This window comes from Rana temporaria, chromosome 6, assembly GCF_905171775.1.
Source record: "Rana temporaria chromosome 6, aRanTem1.1, whole genome shotgun sequence".
NCBI lineage: Eukaryota > Metazoa > Chordata > Amphibia > Anura > Ranidae > Rana > Rana temporaria.
In genome coordinates, this window is record NC_053494.1 from 91801017 (window position 1) to 91821054 (window position 20038).

The window sequence follows — 20038 nt, forward strand, 5'->3', positions numbered from 1 at the left end:
ACAATTTTGACACATTTTTGGGACCATTGTCATTTTCACAGCAAAAAATGCATTTAAATTTCATTGTTTGTTGTGAAAATGACAGTTGCAGTTTGGGAGTTAACCACAGGGGGCGCTGTATGAGTTAAGGATCACTGTGTGTGTGTTTACAACTGTAGGGGGGTGTGGCTGTAGGATGGACGTCATCGATCGAGTCTCCCTATATAAGGGATCACTCGATCGATGCACCGCCACAGTGAAGCACGGGGAAGCCGTGTTTACATACGGCTCTCCCCGTTCTTCAGCTCCGGGGAGCGATCGCGACGGAGCGGCTATAAACGAATAGCCGCGCCGTCGTCCCGGATCGCTCCCCGAGGGATCCCTGCTGCCTGTCCGTGCCATTGTGCGGACGTATATAGGCGTGCGGCGGGCGTTAAGTGGTTAAAGAAAGAAGACTTGACCTCGCTGAATGCACCAATTCTACCCAAAGAAATCTTAGACACTATAAACACCTTAGCCAAAAATAAGTCACCTGGTACTGATGGATTTTCCTCAGAGTATTACAGAGCTTTCTCGCAAACCCTGGTCCCATACTTGGGTGTACTGTTCAACAGCGTCGCCTCTACAGCCTCCTTCCCCAAAGAGATGTTATAAGCCATTATTGTCACTTTGCTGAAGCCAGATACACCCTTAAAATTTCAGACCCATCTCACTCCTGAATACAGATTTAAAAATGTATGCCAAAATCTTAGCAAATAGATTAGCTAAAATTACCCCATCTTCAGTGAAAGCTCCCGAAACTCAATTGCATTAAGAAATAACACACCTCCGAATATATGAATGTCTTATCCCTAACCTAAATATATAGTCCTGTCTAAAAGAGAACATACTTGCATATGGTGATTTACTCTAAAAAAAACGGTTTTGCATACTTATTCTATGATTCAAATACAACATTTCCAAAAAAAAAATCAGCTAACTACATCCTATAATTTACATGAGGGTGTGTGGAACTATCTGATGTCTAACCACAATAAGCCTAAAGGACTGTCTTGGTTCTACACCCGTTTACAGCACCAACATAATTTCACTAAAACCTCAAACATGATTAATTGGGGATTTAGGCACCACTCACTCCCCAGATGAGTGGAGAGATGCAATAAATGCTTACTGCCGATACTCCCATTGTACTAACCATTGGGATCTTATGATGAAGACCCTACATAGATCCTATCTTACACCGGTAAGGTTGTCTCTATTCTTCCCTTCAGAATCCAGTGCATGCTGGAGGCAATGTGGAACAAAAGGCAACATCTACCACATACTATGGGACTGAAAAAATATCTGCAGCTTTTTGTATGCCGTTTTTAAAATAATTTCTTCTATAACTGTTTTTTTTATAAAATCAAACCCTCAATTGGCCCTTCTTACTCTCACAATTAAAAATATCCCAACCCAATTCAGAAGCATGTTAAACCATGTGCTTATTGCTGCCAGACTTATCATTACTTCCAAATGGAGATCTAATTTAGTACCTAATACCACTGAAGTAATTCAAAGGGTTAATATTAAACACTCATACAAAAAAAACTTTTTTCTATCCAATCCCACTCGGTACTAACCTTTAACAACCAATGGGCACCATGGACATCTAGATTCTCTAATACAGTTTAACTTACTTGATGAAACCATCCTTAGGAACTAACCTATAAATACCTATCCAACCCTGGTAGTGTTGTTCTTTATTTTAATTTTTTTTATTTTCTTCACTGTGAATTTATGTTATTTATTCTGTATAAATTTGTTACACTGTTAAAATGTAATCTCTATTACAATAATTTGTTGATCAGAGACAAGGATTACTTATAGATAGATATAGACAATTATATATCCTCCCTGCTCCGTACCTAATATGGGGGTCGTGGCATTCACATTGAGCAGTAGGAAGCGCATACCCTCCAATTAATAAAGGAATCTGCAGGTATGGTAATTTATCACATTTATGTTATATTTAAATGTACATTGTACTCTGTAAACCAATTCTGTGCTATCGTTTTTCTGTTTATTGAAAACGAATAAAAAATTATTGAAGATAAATTGATCTAACTATGTTTGTCCCCCTCCAATGAGGTAAAGTCTTCTCTAAAGCCCAAAAAAGGGTACCTTCAAGCTTCTTATAATGGTACTTTGCATAATGTCTGGATAGATTATGTTTTCTAAAACCTTGCTTAATATTCCCCACATGTTCAGCTAAACGCACATGCAATGCCTTTTTGGTGCGTCCAAAATACTGCTTAAAGCATGGACACTGGATCATGTAAACAACATTTTATGTGGAATAAGTAATGAATGATTCTATGTTATACATCCTACGTGTCTGTGTAAATAAAAATGTGTGGATGTGTGACCCCCTAATAAGAGTGGTCTACTGCGCTTTATTTAAAATAACCAAGCCAGAGATCCAGACCTCCTAGAAATCCTCACCTGTCTTTTGTTTTATTACCAGTGGTTATAACATAGGCTTATGAGTGTTCAACATCAACTTATAAACAAATCTCATACTTCTATTCACTTCTGACCTCCCCACCCAACCTACAAAAGCTACCATCAATGAGGAAATTTGAACACATTCTTAACTTCTCAACAAACTTGACAAGTTGGCACTTAGCAGCCCGCGACACTTTAAAATTCTCAAAATGTCTTTTACATTGGGAAACAGCTCAAAAGCTTCTACATCACTGGTATCACACCCTGTCAAAGCTCTCACATCTTTTTCCTCTCATTACCCTACTTGTTGCAGGCATTGTGGCTGGCTTTGATCATCTGTCCACATATGGTGGACTTGCCCAATTACCATTTTGGGAAATATACAGGTTTTCATACGAAGTGTAACTGGTATATCGCAAGCAGTCACACCTTAGTTTGATTTGCTGGGGCTGGGTTGGTACAGTAGATTGTCCCAGACACTTCCATGCTTTAATAACACACTCCTTCTTTTACTCCTTGAGTAATGCTTCCCCATCTATCCTGCAACTTATAAGCATCCTTAACCATCACCTACTCTACGTCAGAGTGATCCCCCTAGCTGAATGACCCCAGAAACCATATGATTGTGTAATAACAAAGATTCACATTTTTACCAAAACTGCACATGTGTAATGCTGCTCTCTGTATTCACACCAAGTCTTAGCCCCAGCGGAGCCATACTGAGTAATATTGAATCACTCATTGGGGTTTATTTACTAAAGCTGGAGAGTGTAAAATCAGGCTCACTTTTGCAAAGAAACCAATCAGCTTCTAACTTCAGCTTGTTTAATTAGGTTTGACAATAAAACCTGGAAACTGATTGGTTTATATGCAGAAGTGAGCCTGATTTTACACTCTCCAGCTTTTGTAAATAAACCCAATTGTCTCATTGTCTCTTATAGGATTTAAATGTGTTTTTTCTCTACACCCCCCCACTTTCTCCTCTCATCTCTCTTCTTTCCTCTATTGATACCAGGACTTGATTTGATTTGACCTGACTCCATTTGACTTGATTTGATCTCATTAGATTACACTCAGATACTACTGGTAACTTATACCTTTTACTCTGTAACTCTATGTTTTTAAGTGATCCTGGTCTTTAAAGTGGAAGTCCACACAAAAAGGGAACCTCCTCTGTCTGGAGTTCTCCCCCCTCCCGTGTCACATTTGGCAACTTTCAGGTATTTGCACCCACTTCCGGGCATAGATAGCCACATTATCTGCGGGTATCTACGCTGCCATGTCCAGTGCTCCCCCGCTGTCCTCTGGGAAACACACAGGTCCCAGAAGACAACAGGGACCACTCAAATTGTGCATCGCGACTCACACATGCGCAGTAGGGAACCAGGAAGAGAATCACTTCCTGATTCTCTTACCGAAGATGGCGTGGCAGCATCCGGGAGCTGAGCAGTAGATGGGCTTTGGGTGCCGACATCGTGGGCGCGCTGGACATTTAAGTGTCCTAATTCTAAAAGTCAGCAGCTGCAGTATTTAAAAAAAAATTGGCGGACCTCCACTTTAAGTACTATAAGACCAAGCATGACCAGCTAGTTTTTTTTCTTGTATTTGTTACTTAAAAAACCTTTAACCACTTCCCGACCGCCGCATGTACATTTACGTCGGAAGAATGGCACGTACAGGCATATGGGCGTACCTGTACGTCCCTGCCTTTCCGCGGGTCGGGGGTCCGATCGGGACCCCCCCGCGACATGCGGCGGTCGGGTTCCCGCGGAGAGCGATCCGGGACGACGGCGCGGCTATTCGTTTATAGCCGCTCCGTCGCGATCGCTCCCCGGAGCTGAAGAACGGGGAGAGTCGTATGTAAACACGGCTTCCCCGTGCTTCACTGTGGCGGCTGCATCGATCGAGTGATCCCTTATATAGGGAGACTCGATCGATGATGTCAGACCTACAGCCACACCCCCCTACAGTTGTAAACACACACTAGGTGAACCCTAACTCCTACAGCGCCCCCTGTGGTTAACTCCCAAACGGCAACTGTCATTTTCACAATAAACAATGCAATTTAAATGCATTTTTTGCTGTGAAAATGACAATGGTCCCAAAAATGTGTCATAATTGTCCGAAGTGTCCGCCATAATGTCGCAGTCACGAAAAAAATCGCTGATCGCCGCCATTAGTAGTAAAAAAAAAATAATAATAAAAATGCAATAAAACTATCCCCTATTTTGTAAACGCTATAAATTTTGCGCAAACGATTATTGCGATTTTTTTTACCAAAAATAGGTAGAAGAATACGTATCGGCCTAAACTGAGGAAATTTTTTTTATATATGTTTTTGGGGGATATTTATTATAGCAAAAAGTAAAAAATACTGCATTTTTTTCAAAATTGTCGCTCTATTTTTGTTTATAGCGCAAAAAATAAAAACCGCAGAGGTGATCAAATACCACCAAAAGAAAGCTCTATTTGTGGGGAAAAAAGGACACCAATTTTGTTTGGGAGCCACGTCGCACGACCGTGCAATTGTCTGTTAAAGCGACGCAGTGCCGAATTGTAAAAACACCTTGGGTCTTTAGGCAGCATATTGGTCCGGTCCTTAAGTGGTTAATATACTCAAGTTGAATTATTTTTTTAATTTGGGCATTTCCACTTTTGCAGTCAAATTTGAGAAAACCCCACTATAAACACTACTGTGAGAAAGGTTTAGACATATTTGAAAAAAAAATAAAATACTATAAACTACTGTAGGAGTGCTTTCAGAATTAGAAGTGTTAATAGTTAATTTTTTATCAGTTCACAAAATGGAAAGTAAATTAACAGAAGAAAAATCCTAACAAATCAATATTTGCTGTGACCGCCCTTTGTCTTCAAAACAGCATAATTTCTTCTAAGTACATTTACACACAGTTTTTGAAGTAACACTGCAGGTAAGTTGTTCCAAACATCTTGGAGAACCTTGGAGAATCGTTCTGTCTCTTCATGTAATCCCAGACAGACTAGATAATCTTGAGATCAGGACTCCGTTGGGTACAAAGCAAGACTTTCAGTACTCCTTGTTCTTCCGTGCATTGAAAATAGTGCTTAATGTTATTGGCTGTATGTTTGGGAGTTGTTGTCCTGCTGCAAAATAGATTTAGGGCCAATCACATGCCTCCCTGATGATATGGCATGATGGATAAGTATCTGTCTGTATTGCTCAGCATTGAGGACACCATTTATTCTGACCAAATTTTTAACTCCATTTGCAGAAATGCTGCCCTATGGTGGCAAAGAACCTCCACGATGATTCAATGTTGTCTGTATCGCTCTCCATCACTTTGCAAACAAGCTGCCTCCTGCTACAGACAAATGTTTAAAATTTTTACTCATAAGTCCAGAGGACCTGTTGTAATTTTTCTGAAGCCTATTTCCAAGTTTTCATGCACAGTTGAGTTGTTTGTTTCCATTTTGGAGGTATGATTTTTGGCCACAGTCCTTTCACGAAGACCATTCTACCCAGATTTCTCCAGACAGTAGATAAGTGTACCTGGGTCCCATTGGTTTCTACCAGTTCTGTGATAATGGCACTGATGGACATCTTCCAACGTGGAAGGGAAGTAAGTATGGTGTGTCTTTCATCTGTTGCATTTAGTTTCCTTAGCTGACCACTGCATCTATAGTCCTTAATAATGTCCATTTTTTGTGCTTCTTCAAAAGAGTTCAAACAGCACATCTTGAAACCTCTTTCTACTTTAAAATCTTTACCTGGGAGAGACCTTGTTTATGTAGTGTAACTACCTTGAGTCTTGTCATGGTATATGACCTGTGACATGAAATTGTCTTCCACCGTCTCATCTTAGTAGCAGAGTATGGCTGTTCCTCATCCAGGTTTAAGCCTCCTACACATCTGTTTCTTTTTCACTTAAGGACTGTGTTTCAACCTACATTAAATTAGTGATCATTAGCACCTGCTTTGTATAATAGGTTAATCCTACACCTGATTCTAATCCTACAAAATCCCTTAATTTGTACAAGTGTACACAGTGTGCAAGTGTAAGAATTGAAGGGCAGTCAAACCAAATAATTACTTCATTTCAATTTCTCTTATGTTTGCTTACTTTAAAAAGAAACAAACAAAATATATATATTTTTTAAAGCATTCTTACTTTACAGCATTTCTTCGCACATGCCTAGAACTTAATTATGTATTACCTTATGTGTTTCTAAGAGAAAGGTGTCATGGCTGATTCTGGGAATTTCTGGACAGTTTTTGTCCCCACCTCATTTTTTTTTAAGTTAAACATGGAACAAATAATAGGTAGGTTTTATTCCAATTTGGCTGCAAAAGTTTTTTTCTTATCAATTATTTAAACAAACACACACATGCACATATATGGAAATAAATTCTCACTTGAAAAGTGTATGCCCTCTTTGCAAATATTGCATCACCTGAATAGATAACAATAAAAAAAGAGCATTTTCTCTCTCACGTGAATAAAATAATTGATGTAAACTGGGATCCTCCTTATTGGCAAATTAAGGTGAATATTAACAATGTAAAGTGAACATTCACTTTGCTATTCCTTTAGTAACTCATATCAGTTTAGGTACTTACTCCAAACATTTGTCTAAGATCTGGATCTCTAAACCTGAAAGGAATATTTGAAACATGGAGTCTCTTCGGCTGTGTTTTGTTTTCTGTGTTTTCAGAAGACTGTGTCTGTTGTTGGCCATCAGTCTGTGCTGAGTCATCTGTTTGCTGAATAGAAAAGAAAAAGATTTAATGAAAACTGTAATTGTTAATCACATTTGCATAATTTATCCATTCCAGAAATTCAACAGCATGGATACATTTCAAAATCATAGACAAAATGAATAAGAACTAATGCTAATTGTTTGTAAAATAGAGCATGCAAAATGCTTTGCTTTATATTTGTGCACTATGAACATATTACACATAGCTTTACACAAAATATTTACACATTTACATACCAATTAAACATCTCTTTGTTTCACAACATCCAACAAATATAATCCTGACTTTACAAGAGTTACAGAATTATTTTACCTGTACAAATTATTTAAAGACTTCTCTGGAAGAGACTCATAAGAGACTCATCATTTATTAAATGGTATCCCCAGGCAAAACCTTTTTTTAGTTTTGAATGGAAAGGTAAATGGGTTAGACCCTCTTTTATCATTAGCAGCATTTTTTTTTTACATAGAAACTGAAGGGTATATTTTTAAAACATCTGAGGAGCAAATTTGCTCAGTGGGCATTTATATTTATTATCTACAAATGGGACAAAGAAGTGAATGTTATTAGGTTGTTTCCTGTGCTGGTTAAATGTTTTTCATTTATTTAACATGGAAATTATCATATTGGACCACTTGGGTGTGATACGTTTCATAGTAATTGCCTGCAACATGTAGATGTACTTTCACTGGGCAAATTAGTATGCAATTATTTTTGTAAATACGTCCCTGAGGGTCCCCTTTGGATATCTCCATATTTGTCCTGGTGACCATTGTCACTGGGAAAGAATATAAGGAGTTGTCTTTACAACAGCAGATAAAGAAATCACTCAGGAGGGATGTTCTAGGAACAGATGAATGTCACTCGCTTTGGGAAATTTCCTCTTACTTCCTGTTGTGTCTCTGGGAGAGAAAGTAAAGGGAAATTTTCACAGTATAATCAATTAGTCAATTATAATGTTGTGCCCAATATTCTTAGCATGTCTTAAGACACGGTCGGACTTTCGTCCAACAAACTTCAAAATCTGCAAATTTTCACATTTGTCCGACCGTGTGTACGCTCCATCGGACCAAATTTTTGGGGTTTCGTCAGAAAAAAAGTTCGGTCTGCAAACGGACAAACTTTACGACAACAAAAGTCCGATGGTGCCTAGTCCGACCGTGTGTACAGCAAAGCCATCGGACTTTTGTCCAAAGTACAAACACGCTTGCCCAGAACCAATGTTAAAATCAACCAACAATAGCAGAAGTTAACAAAAGGGTGGCGATAAAGAGCAGAAAAGAGCAGAAAAGACACGTGATGTTGGGAAAGTTTTAGAAAAGTTTGCAGAAAAGTCTGAGCGTGTGTATGCTATGGGTGTGACCGGACAACTCACTTCGGACAAAAATCCAAGGGAAAGTTTGTGTGTGTTCGTGTGTACAAGGCTTTAGGCTGGGTTCACACTGGTACGAAAAATGCTCCGACATTGGGAGCTCATGTCGCATGACGTGTGAACATCAATGTTTCCCTATGAGAGCTGTCTTAATTAACTGGTCGGACACAAGTCGGTCCGATTTTGAAAATGCTCCCTGTACTACTTTGGTCCGACTTTGATCCTATTTCAGCCCATTGAATATCATTGAAGTTGGATGAAAGTAGGATCCTTGTCCTAACCTTTGACTTTTGACATCCGACATTGTGATTACAGCAGCAGTAAAAGGAATTTATCTCATACTAGGTTCTTTTGATTTGGTCAAAGGACATGTCAGACTATCACAAAGTTGGATCAAAGTAGTATCCTGTTCATTCAAGTCGGATGGATGTAGGACCAATGTAGGGCCGATGTAGGACTGATGTCGCAGAGCAAAGTAGGATGAAAGTCTTATGAATGTCGTGTAGTATCAGTGTGAACCCAGCCTCAAGGTAAAATTTGATTTGGGGATACATACATTTATATATGTATAAAAAAAAGGGGTGAATTTGGGCTAACCAAAAAAAAAAAGGAGATGTGTGCTGCAACTCTGAAAACTTAAATACTAAAGTTCAAGATAAATGTAAAGGGGAGAAGAGCGCGCATACATTAAATTAAACTACACACAAAAATGCCAATGAATCAATGTGTGCAATAATGGTGCATTTAATAAAGATACATTCTAAAATAATTATAGTGAAAAAATTCTATGGCCCAGATTCTCAAAGGGCTTACGACGGCGCAACGCAATGTACGCCGTCGTAAGTCCTAATCTGGGCCGTCGTAGCTATGCGACTGATTCTTAAAATCAGTTACGCATAGATAACCATTAGATCCGACAGGCGCAAGGCTCTTACGCTGTCGGATCTTAAATGCAATTTTTTTTTCGCCGCTAGGTGTCGCCTCCATCGTTTTCCCCGTCGAGTATGCAAATTAGCAAAATATGCAAATTCCCGAACGTACGCGCGGTCGACGCAGTGAAGTTACGACGTTTACGTTAGATTTGCGACGTGTAAAGTTGCCCCTGCAATATGAGGGGCAACCAATGTTAAGTATGGCCGTCGTTCCCACATCGAAATTTAAAAATTGACGTCGTTTGCGTAAGTTGTCCGTGAATGGGGCTGGACGCCATTTACGTTCACGTCGAAACCAATGACGTCCTTGCGACGTCATTTAGCGCAATGCACATCGGGGAATTTTAAGGACGGCGCATGCGCAGTACGTTCGGCGCGGGAACGCGCTTAATTTAAATGCTCCACGCCCCGTACACGGCTCATTTGAATTAGGCGGGCTTGCGCTGGGGGATTTACGCTAAGCCGCCGCAACTTTACAGGCAAGTTCTTTGTGAATAAAGCACTTGCCTGTAAAATTTGCGGCGGCGTAACGTAAATGACATACGTTACGCCGCCGCAGTTTTACGCCCATCTACGAGAATCTGGGCCTCTATATTTAAAAATTCCCGCGTCAAATTTCATTTTTTTTTTTTTTTGCGAAAGACGTCCGGGAATACGAAAGGACGTAACGCACGTCGCCGTTCAAAAAACACGTCGGGGCGCCGTAATTTTGCGCAAAGCACGGCGGGAAATTTCCTAACGGAGCATGCGCAGAACGTTCGGCGCGGGAACGCGCCTAATTTAAATGGTACTCGCCCCATTTGAATTAGGCGGGCTTGCGCCACACGGCTTTACGCTACGCTGCCGCGAGTTTACACGCAAGTGCTTTGTGAATCAAGCACTTACGACGAAAACTTGCGGCGGAGTAACGTAAAGGGCATATGTTACGCCACCGTAATTGTTCGTGAATCTGGCCCAGTATGTGCAAAGATGTGCCCAATACAGAATATATAATTCAAATATATTCAGTGAAAAAAATCTGTATATTTAAAAAAAGTCCAAATGTGAGTAGTGAAGTATTCTGCTTCCAAAAAGCACACATGATCTTCAATCATATTTCAGATGACTGTTTCACTGTGTTTTGAAATCAGGGCTGTTTAATGTATTCTTTTTTTTGTCTCTTGAAAAAGTCAAAACATGAATGAATGAAAAACTTATAAAGCGCGGCGCATGCAAACTGAATCGCTTCTGGGCGCTAGTTGTTCGTGTCTCATGACATCAGAAGAGCAGAGTTTTGATCTGTCTTCTGAAAGTCAGGTGGTTTTCCTCCAACCGAATGCTGGTTGGCAAAGTGTTCCATAGTCTCGGACCTTGAAAAGCAAACCTTCTTTCTCCTTTGGACTTGTATTTGGTTTTTGGTACCCTGACCAGATTTTGGTCGGTGGATCGCAGAACGCGATTCGAATTGTGAGGTTCTATCTTGTCGCAAAGATATTGCGGCGCCTTCCCATGGATGCACTTATGTGTCAGGCAGAGTGCTTTGAATGCAATTCTGTCTTTTACTGGCAACCAGTGAAGGGTTCTCAGCGAAGGTGAGATTGATTCCCATTTTTTTTTTCCCAGTCACCAGTCTGGCGGCCGTATTCTGAACGACTTGCAGACGGGAGATTTGGTACTTTGGGAGTCCGAGGTACAGGGCGTTAGCATAGTCCAGTCTGGAATTCACGATTGTTCCCACCACGACTGCTACGTCTTCTTTGGGAATAAATGGAATAAGTCTGCGTAGTAGGTGCAACAGATGGTGCGCTCCGCTGACTACTGACCCTATTTGTGCGTCCATTGTCATGAAGGTGTCGAAGATGACCCCGAGACTTTTGACTTTGGAGCTAGGGGTGATGATTTGGCCCAGAATGGGCGGGGGGGTCCAGGTTGTTGCCAGTTGACTCTTTCGGCTGGCGTGAAACATAAGGAGTTCTGTTTTTGAACTGTTGAGTTTAAGATAACTCTTTGTCATCCAGTTTTCTATCAAAGAGAGACATTTCTCTAAACTGAGATGATGATCCTTTTTGTTGCAGATGCGAAAATACAGTTGCGTATCGTCTGCATAAGAGTGATAGAGTAGTTCTTGGCTACTGATAATATCAAAGAGAGGGCGAAGATAGATGTTGAAAAGCACCGGTGACAGGGGGGATCCTTGGGGGACTCCACATGACACCGTGCGCTTTTCCGACGTGAAAGAACCCAGTTTAACTGTTTGTGATCGGTTTTCAAGAAAGGAAGAAAACCATGGTAAATCACCTTCTGTGACTCCTGCTACCTTGGCTAGTCGCATCAGTAACAGTTTGTGGTCTACCGTGTCAAAGGCTGCGCTTAGGTCCAGCAGAACCAGGAGACAAGATTCTCCTTCGTCTGCGGTCTCTCTTTTATGTAATTATAAGCAAGGCAATTGGTTTGGTCATTGACTACAGTACAGCTGGCCATATACACACACACACACACACAACCAGCTCACTGAACGAGATAAAAAATATTGACAGATTCCCACATCCATACAAGTTATGTGGATGCAAGGATCTCCCCCACCACACTAATGTATTCTTTTAGCAGAGACTCCCCACCCCCACCCTGTCAGAATACACAGATCAGAACTGGAGCCATTGGCTGTAAGTACTGATTGAAAGCTGTTTTTCCAGCTAGACCATTTGACAGAGGTACACGCAGGCCAAAATTTGGTCAGTTTCTGCTAAACTGGCTGATTTGCAACCCATGTATACCCAGCTTAAGTTTTGTATGGTTTAAAAATAAGAAAAAAAATACAGCAATTGACTAAAAATGGTACAGGTTATATAATGACATCCCCCCATCATTATTGTATATGTTTTATTTAATTACTGAAAGTCTTGAAGAAAATGCATTTTTATTAAAATTACTTAAATGATAGCAATCTTTTTCCTCACATTTTTTTTCCAATTTTCCAGTTTGAGCTTGCATTAATTTCAAGTGCTAAATTATTAAACACTTTTTTTCCTAATTTCTAGTTAGCAAACTTAATACAGTATCACTTGCAATCAAATATCAGAGATTTTTCAATCTGTGGACACAGAGGCGTAACTAGAATCTTCAGGTCCCCGGTGCAAGAAATCATGAAGTGCCCCCACCAGGGTTGTTGCTGGGTCTACAAAAGATCTCGGGCTAGAGCCCATAGCAGCAAAGTAAAGAAAGTTATACATTTGGGCGGGCATACACATGTATATAATATTTGTGTGTGTGTGTATATATATCATTACATATCTGAGTGCGGATCCCCCACTTACATCAGGGTCCCCAGAGATCCCCCACTTAAATCAGGGTCCCCAGAGATCCCCCACTTACATTAGGGTTCCCAGAGCCCCCTTACATCAGGGTCCCCAGAGAGCCTCTCTACTTACCCCAGGGTCCCCAGAGAGCCTACCTACTTATATTAGGGTCCTCAGAGCCCCCCGCATTACATTAGGGTCCCCAGAGAGTTCCCCGCATTACATCAGGGTCCCCAGAGAGTCCCCCGCATTACATCAGGGTCCCCAGAGAGCCCCCCCTTACATTGCTGGGGACAACCTTTGAGGCCTCCTTGCTGAACATCCTTCACCACAGAATCCCTATTGCCTACACTGAAGCCTGCAAAATGGATAAGTAGCTATTGTATCACTTGTAGTGCTATAGTAAGATCTGCTACTTATGTTCCATCTATACAATTGCTATTGCTTATCATGCCTTCAGACTATCAACATATTTAGGATATACTGGTGTGCCAAAGGACTGTTTGGAATATCTTAAAGAGACATCTACACTCATATACCCTGAGCTATATTCACCTCTCATATGTAACTATTAGTTACCACTACAACTCCTGTATTACTACCTGTACTCTCAAAGTACCTGAACTCTATTGCCTCTCATACACATCTAATAGTTGTCCCAACAACTCCTAGTTACCACGTGTACTCTCAAAGTACCTAAGCTATAAATTGCTACTCTTATGCAACTATCAGTTGTCGCTACAACACATATTTACTACGTGCTGACATAAGTGCTACTTGTATATGGGCCTATGCCCTAAAGTTGTGGAACATGTTAGCCTAAAACTTTCTATGCTAAGGGTTGACGTATTCAATACCTTCTCCCTTAGTGGCCTAATGCACGATGCTATGTAGTACATGTTGTAATGCGTCCATTCTTAGTAGCTCAACGCCTTTCTTTATGTGACAGAGAGATGATGTAGAGATCCCCCAAACTCCTGTTTGTGAGGAGTGACGCCTGGGGCTAATACTGAGTTGTCACATAAAAAAGCGCATTGAAATCCTTGCTAACCGCAGTTGTGGTTCACTCCCTTCACCAGTGCTGTTACAGCCTCCCTACTTACATCAGTGTCCCTAGAGAGCCTCCCACTACATTAGGGTCCCCAGAGAGCCTTCCCTTACATCAGGTTCCCCAGAGAGCCTCCCCTTACATCAGGGTCCCTAGAGAGCCCCTCCTTACATCAGGGTCCCTAAATAACCCCAATTACATCAGGATCCCCCTTATATCAGGGTCCTCAGAGAGCCCCTCCTTAAATCAGGGTCCCCAGAAAGCCTCCCCTTACATCAGGGTCCCAAGAGAGCCTCCCTACTTACATCAGGTTCCCCCAGAGAGCCTCCCCTACATTAGGGTCCCAAGAGACCCCACCTTACATCAGGGTCTCCAGAGAGCACCTTTACACCAGGGTCCCCAGAGAGTTCCCCTTACACCAGGGTCCCCAGAGAACCCCCCTTACATTATTGTCCCCAGAGAGCCTCCCCTCTTACATTAGTGTCCCCAGAGAGCCCTTCCTTACATCAGGGTCCCCAGAGATCCCCTCTTACATTAGATCCGTAATTTGCAGCGGCGTTTCGTAAAAGGGGGCGGCGTAAGCGCGCGTAATTTAAATGATCCCGTAGGGGGCGTGGATCATTTAAATTAGGCGCGTTCCTGCGCCGAACGTACTGCGCATGTACGCCGACGTGCATTGCGGTAAATGACGTCGCAAGGACGTCATTGGCTTCGACGTGAACATAAATGGCGTCCAGCGCCATTCACGAACGAATTACGCAAACGACGCATAATTTGAATATCGCGACACGGGAACGACGTCAATACTTACCATTGGCTGCGCCTCCTAATAGCAGGAGCAGCGTTACGGCGAAAACGATGTACGCAAACGACGTAAACAACGAGCGCCGGCCGCGCGTACGTTTGTGAATCAGCGTTAGTATGCAATTTGCATACTCTACGCTGACAACTACGGGTGCGCCACCTAGCGGCCAGCGTCAGAATGCACCCTAAGATACGACGGCATAAGAGACTTATGCCAGTGGTATCTTAGGCTACAGTTGGCGTATCTAGCTTTCTGAATACAGAAAGTAGATACGCCGGCGCTACTTAGCAATTACGCTGCATATCTATGGATACGCAGGCGTAATTGCTTTCTGAATCTACCCCATTGTCTTTGTGACAGATACCTGTCTGTCATATCTGTGTAAAAATAGGGTTCTCTAAAGCCCCATACACACTATCAGTTTTCCTGTCAGTTTTCTCATCAGGTTTACCAAAACCATGTAGTGCAAGGGCCTGCCTGATTGCATACAAATTGAAACTCTTGAGGTTTGACCTCATATTAGATGGTTTTGGTAAACCTGAAGAGAAAACCGTCAGGAAAACTGATGTGTGTATGGGGCTTAACAGCAATTGTCAGCCTTTTCTGTACTATTCCTACTCCTATTTTAAAATGAATCCCACTACATATCCCACTACCTTTGAACTTACACCTCTGAAATCAGTTGAATGGGAATATTGTTTAGGTTGCACCAATTCAACACTTACCCAATTGTCAGTCACCTAGCACTTACATGTACATGATGTGCATTAGACTAGTACAGGGATATGCAATTAGCGGACCTCCAGCTGTTGCATAGCAAGACTCTGACAGTCACAAGCATGACACCCAGAGGCAGAGGCATGATGGGACTTTTAGTTTTGCAACAGCTGGAGGTCCGCTAATTGCAGATCCCTGGACTAGTAGTTCATAACTAGTGGGCCATGATCTCCCTCCTGCTAGGCCACGGTTATCTGCTGGCTTAGATATAGAAATGTACAGAGCTTAAAGGGGTTGTAAAGGTAAAGAAAAAATCACTAAATAGCTTCCTTTACCTTAGTGCAGTCCTCCTTCACTTACCTCATTCGTCAATTTTGCTTTTAAATGTCCTAATTTCTTCTGAGAAATCCTCACTTCCTGTTCTTCTGTCTGTAACTACACACATTAATGTGTGTAGGGTGGCCCCCCTCACCAATAAAAGAAATGATGATCTTCTCATCGCTGGACCGGAGAGGAGATCACCCGTCGCTGGATACCAACAACGTTGGAGCAGGGAGCTGGGACTGAGTGGATTACCACCGCTGGATTTTTTTTGGATTTTTTTATTAATAAAGGACTTTTTTCTATGGTGTGTGTGTGTGGGCATGTGGCCTGGTACGGTTCAGGAGAGGGGGCGTACTCTGTCCCCCCTCTTTTCTGCGGCCGGCCAGGTTAACGTGCTTGGATAAGGGGTCTGGTGTGGATTTTTGGGGGAACTCCACGCCATTTGTAAAAAAAAATTGGGGTGGAGTTCCCCCTAAAATCCACACCAGCCCTGAAGGGTCTGGAATGGATATTTGGGGGGAACCCCACATAATTTTTTAAAAAAAAATTGACAACGGGGTTCCCCTTAATATCCATACCAGACCTGAAGGGCCCGGTAATTGAATTTTGGGGGAATGAATGAATCATCTCTCTCTGAATTGCCAGGAGCCGACAATTCATTAGAGCTGCAAGTCCGGTTTTAAATGACTTTTTTTCTTTCAGAAATGACACTTTGTGCAGGGACAGTTCTAAGTACGGGAAACATGCGCTTTTTCACATGCTTACTTTTCACCCCCCAGGTACGAAATTTAAAGGAATATTTCACTTTTATTGTTTCACTCTAAGCATTATTAAGTTCACTGCTCCCTTTTTTTTTGCATTGATGCATGTCCCCTGGGGCAGGACCCAGGTCCCCAAACACTTTTTAGGACAATAACTTGAATATTAGCCTTTAAAATTAGCACTTTAGACCGCTGGATTTTTTTTAGATTTTTTTATTAATAAAGGACTTTCTTCTACGGTGTGTGTGTGTGGGCATGTGGCCTGGTACGGTTCAGGAGAGGGGGGCGTACTCTGTCTCCCCCTCTTTTCTGCGGCCAGCCAGGTTAACATGCTTGGATAAGGGGTCTGGTGTGGATTTTTGGGGGAACTCCACGCCATTTGTAAAAAAAAATTGGAGTGGTGTTTAAAAATTTTTTACGACGGGGTTCCCCTTAATATCCATACCAGACCTGAAGGGCCTGTGTAATTGAATTTTGGGGGACCCCCACATTTTTTTTTATTTTTTATGAATGAATCCTCTCTGAATTGCCAGGAGCCGACAATTCATTAGAGCTGCAAGTCCGGTTTTAAATGACTTTTTTTCTTTCAGAAATGACACTTTGTGCAGGGACAGTTCTAAGTACGGGAAACATGCGCTTTTTCACATGCTTACTTTTCACCCCCCCCCCCCAGGTACGAAATTTAAAGGAATATTTCACTTTTATTGTTTTACTCTAAGCATTATTAAGTTCACTGCTCCCGAAAAAACGTCAATTTTTTAAACAAAAATTTGCATTGATACATGTCCCCTGGGGCAGGATCTGGGTCCCCAAACACTTTTTAGGACAATAACTTGAATATTAGCCTTTAAAATTAGCACTTTCGATTTCTTCGATAGACTTTAACAGGGTGGCTTTTCGAATTTGCCTCGAACACCCCAAATTGTTCGTTGTTCGCCGAACAGGCGAACAGGTAATGTTCGAGTCGAACTTGAATTCAAAGCTCATCCCTAATCCTGAGATGTCTGATAAGCTGGCTGCCACTCAGGGGGCTGGTCAGAATGGGTGGCAATGGGCTATCACCTGTTTGGCTGGGTAGATGGGACAATAGCCGATTGAGCACCATCACTGGGTAACAGGTTGGAGAAACTAAACACATGATATGGGGTATACAACAAAATGGCAACAACAGAAAGTATGCACTGTACAGTATCTGATACAAATTGGTTGTAAAGAGAAATAAACTCTGATACAAACTGATTGTAAAGTGTATGAAATGAATCCAATATGAATCGGTAGTAGAGTGTATGCCACCCCTTACTCTGAAACCAAACACATACCAACCACCCAGTCCCCCAGGCTAATCAAGGTGCAGACAAGGTACCAGATGGGTCTAATTACCACCTCAATCAGCAACAGAACCCATGCAAACAATACATGCTCATCTCCAAATGGATGAGATGGCATCCCATGGACAGTGAATCCTATAACCAGTGAATTCTATGTTGAGTGATATCTTACAATGACTGATAGCGGCTCAGAGGGTTGGATCTACGAAGGAAACATATGTTGTAGATGGGATGGCAGAAGGAACCTGCAAATGTACTAAGCCTGTGCCAAATAATGTTGGGACTTGACCGACAACAACTTGGAGGCAGGTTTTTATGAAAGGGATGTGGAATAGGAAAGCATAACAAATTGCAACATTGCATATGATACGACAAGGTTCGAATCCTAACTGAAAACAGAGAATTCGCAATACACTTGTGATCGCACAGACTCAGGAACATGAGGTGAGCTGGGAAGAATCAGCCTAATGACGTCTAGTATCGTGGTACTGGAACAGACAAAGAACATGGGCGAGTGGGCTGCTTAAATACCCACGGGCTCCTCACATAAATTCAGGCCACCTTACTGGTCTTATTATATATATATATATATATATATATATATATATATATATATATATATATATCATAATATCCAACATATCCTACATTGCATGCCAGTTTACAAATCTGTAACAGGACTTCAAGCCGCATGTGCTGTAATCAGCATAAATCCGATAACAGAATGATCTGTATAACAAACACTTTTCTAGTCATAGACAGTCCATGGTTTTGGTTCTGTGAATCAGCATAAAGTGCATGAATAAACTCATGTTTAATATTATGGTGGATCATGATCTCTTTCCAGTAAGTTTGAACATGTTTACATACTAAATAATACTTTGGGTGGTCTTAGCAACAGATTCTCGCTAACATGCTTTGAAATCAGATTTGTTCCTATTTTAAGCAAGAATGTTTTTGCTTTAAATATACTGTGTATATCCCTTAGGTGTTTGATTACACATGGGATCTTAACAGGTGAGGAGTTGTGCAAAATACAGTTGGACAGATGCACACCATTATGTCAGTGTATCAGTAAATGTTTTTACTGTGTTGCATTAAGATGCCTCATATTCTCCTTAGGCTTCATTCCCACTGACGCTTTAAAAAACGGGCTGTAAAGCTAGTACAGACGCCAGGAAAAAAGCGACAATTTTTTCTGCGTTTTGCATTGAATTCAATGCATGTTTTGTCGCGCTAGTTTTCAGCCACGTTTTTCTGTCTCTATTCAAAATCAACGGTTCCCTGTGGGAGCCCATTGATTTGAATAGAGTTTGCACCAGAAGTCGGATCTGGCATGGATTTTAAGGGGAACACCTACACCGAAAAAACGGCGTGGGGGTTCCCCCAAAATCCATACCAGACCCTTATCTGAGCACGCCGCACGGCCGGTCAGGAATGGGGGTGGGGGTCCCTCCTGGACCGTACCAGGCTGCATGCCCTCAACATGGGGGTGGGTGCTTTGGGGCAGGGGGGCACTGCGCCCCCCACCCCAAAGCACCTTGTTGATGGGGACAAGGGCCTCTTCCCGACAACCCTGGCCGTTGGTAGTCGGGGTCTGCGGGTGGGGGGCTTATCAGAATCTGGGCGCCCCCTTTAATAAGGGGGCCACCAGATCCCGGCCCCCACCCTACGTGAATGAGTATGGGGTACATCATACCCCTACCCATTCACCAGGAGGAAAAGTGTCAATAAACAAACACACAACACAGGTTTTAAAAAAAATGTATTAGCCAGCTCCGGGGGTCTTCTCCGCTCTTCGGGGGTCTTCTTATGACTTTGGGGGTCTTCTCTGCTCTCCCCGGTTCTTCTTCCGCTCTCTGGTGCCTTCTTCGGGGCTGGCCGCCGATATCTTCTTGCAGCTCTTTTACTAGCAGCTGCCAGCCCAGTCCGGTCTTCCTCGTCGCCTTCTGACTTCTGCCTTCTTCCGATGTTGCCACGATGCTCCCTCCCGCTGTAATGCTGGGTGTGCGGTGCGCGATGATTAATATCGGCATCTTATGACGTCACAGTCCCAGCATACTCCGGGTGGTTTCTAGCGGCGGCCAGCCCCAAAGAAGGCACCGGAGAGCGGGAGAAGAACCAGGGAGAGCCGAGAAGACCCCCGAAGTCAGAAGAAGACCCACGGAGCTGGCTAATAAATTATTTTAAAAACCTGTGTTGTGTGTTTATTTTATTGACACTTTTCCTCCCGATGAATGGGTAGGGGTACGATGTACCCCATACTCATTCA

General features: G+C 42.2%; 1 protein-coding gene across 5 annotated transcripts in view; it reads right to left on the minus strand.

The window, feature by feature from the left end:
* The window catches only part of RBFOX1 (RNA binding fox-1 homolog 1), a 1331074-nt gene that overhangs the window by 607385 nt on the left and 703651 nt on the right, over nt 1-20038 (minus strand). For all 5 annotated transcript variants that reach the window (XM_040356987.1, XM_040356988.1, XM_040356986.1 and 2 more), the window contains exon 3: nt 7064-7207. In XM_040356987.1, coding sequence (XP_040212921.1) covers nt 7064-7207 — 144 coding nt within the window. The remainder of the gene's footprint in view (nt 1-7063; nt 7208-20038) is intronic.